General features: G+C 46.1%; 1 protein-coding gene across 1 annotated transcript in view; it reads left to right on the top strand.

The window, feature by feature from the left end:
* The window catches only part of LOC143277030 (uncharacterized), a 1,161-nt gene extending 948 nt beyond the window's left edge, over positions 1 to 213 (top strand). The window contains exon 1 of the mRNA XM_076581757.1: positions 1 to 213. This exon is cut by the window's left edge and continues 948 nt beyond it. Coding sequence (XP_076437872.1) covers positions 1 to 213 — 213 coding nt within the window.
* The last annotated feature ends 496 nt before the right edge of the window (positions 214 to 709 follow it).

Below are 709 nucleotides of genomic sequence, written 5' to 3'. Positions count from 1 at the left end.
TCCCTCCCCCCCATGACGCTAGGCATATTCGTCATGTTCGTGCCAGGAATGAGTCTCAGGGGACGGTACCACAACTTTTCCAAACTTGTCGTCAGCGCGTTCGAGTTAGCCTCCTTCATCAACGCCACCTTCAATATTTTCGTGTATATTTTCTTGGGCTCCAAGTACAAGGAAACACTCTGGACATTGTTCCCATGTAGAGTGCTGATGTGAGAATCTGCAGAAAACTTGGGGACAAAAGAAGTCAGGTAAAAACAGCCGACAAACATTTGGGTACAGTAGTACACAACACACTTTTTAAAAGTGTGTGCCGAACGAAAATTTGAAAGTGGCGTCGGAGACATTGGAGGAAAAAAAACACATTTCGGAACTATCGTGATATGTATGTCTATGTTGATTAGTTTGTCTGCCCATCTCTCTAACTCCGTCTGTCTACCTGCCTGCCTGTCTGTCTGTCTCACCCTCTCTCTAAATTTCATCAAAAGTCAAATAATGTGTGTGTGTGTGTGTGTGTGTGTGTGTGTGTGTGTGTGTGTGTGCATGCGTGCGTGCGTGTGTGCGTGCGTGCGTGTGTGTGTGTGAGTGTGTGTGTGGTTACAACAGAGTAGAAGGGGTTCACCCCTGACACACTATTGAAGAGATACTGACTGCTGGTTATCCTCTCATGTTGCGCCTTACATTGAAAGGCTACGTATCAACTCCACTGTTG

This window comes from Babylonia areolata, chromosome 2 (genome assembly GCF_041734735.1).
Source record: "Babylonia areolata isolate BAREFJ2019XMU chromosome 2, ASM4173473v1, whole genome shotgun sequence".
Classification (NCBI taxonomy): domain Eukaryota; kingdom Metazoa; phylum Mollusca; class Gastropoda; order Neogastropoda; family Buccinidae; genus Babylonia; species Babylonia areolata.
Note: the sequence above shows the minus strand (reverse complement) of the source record. Positions and strands in the feature narration are given on the sequence as shown.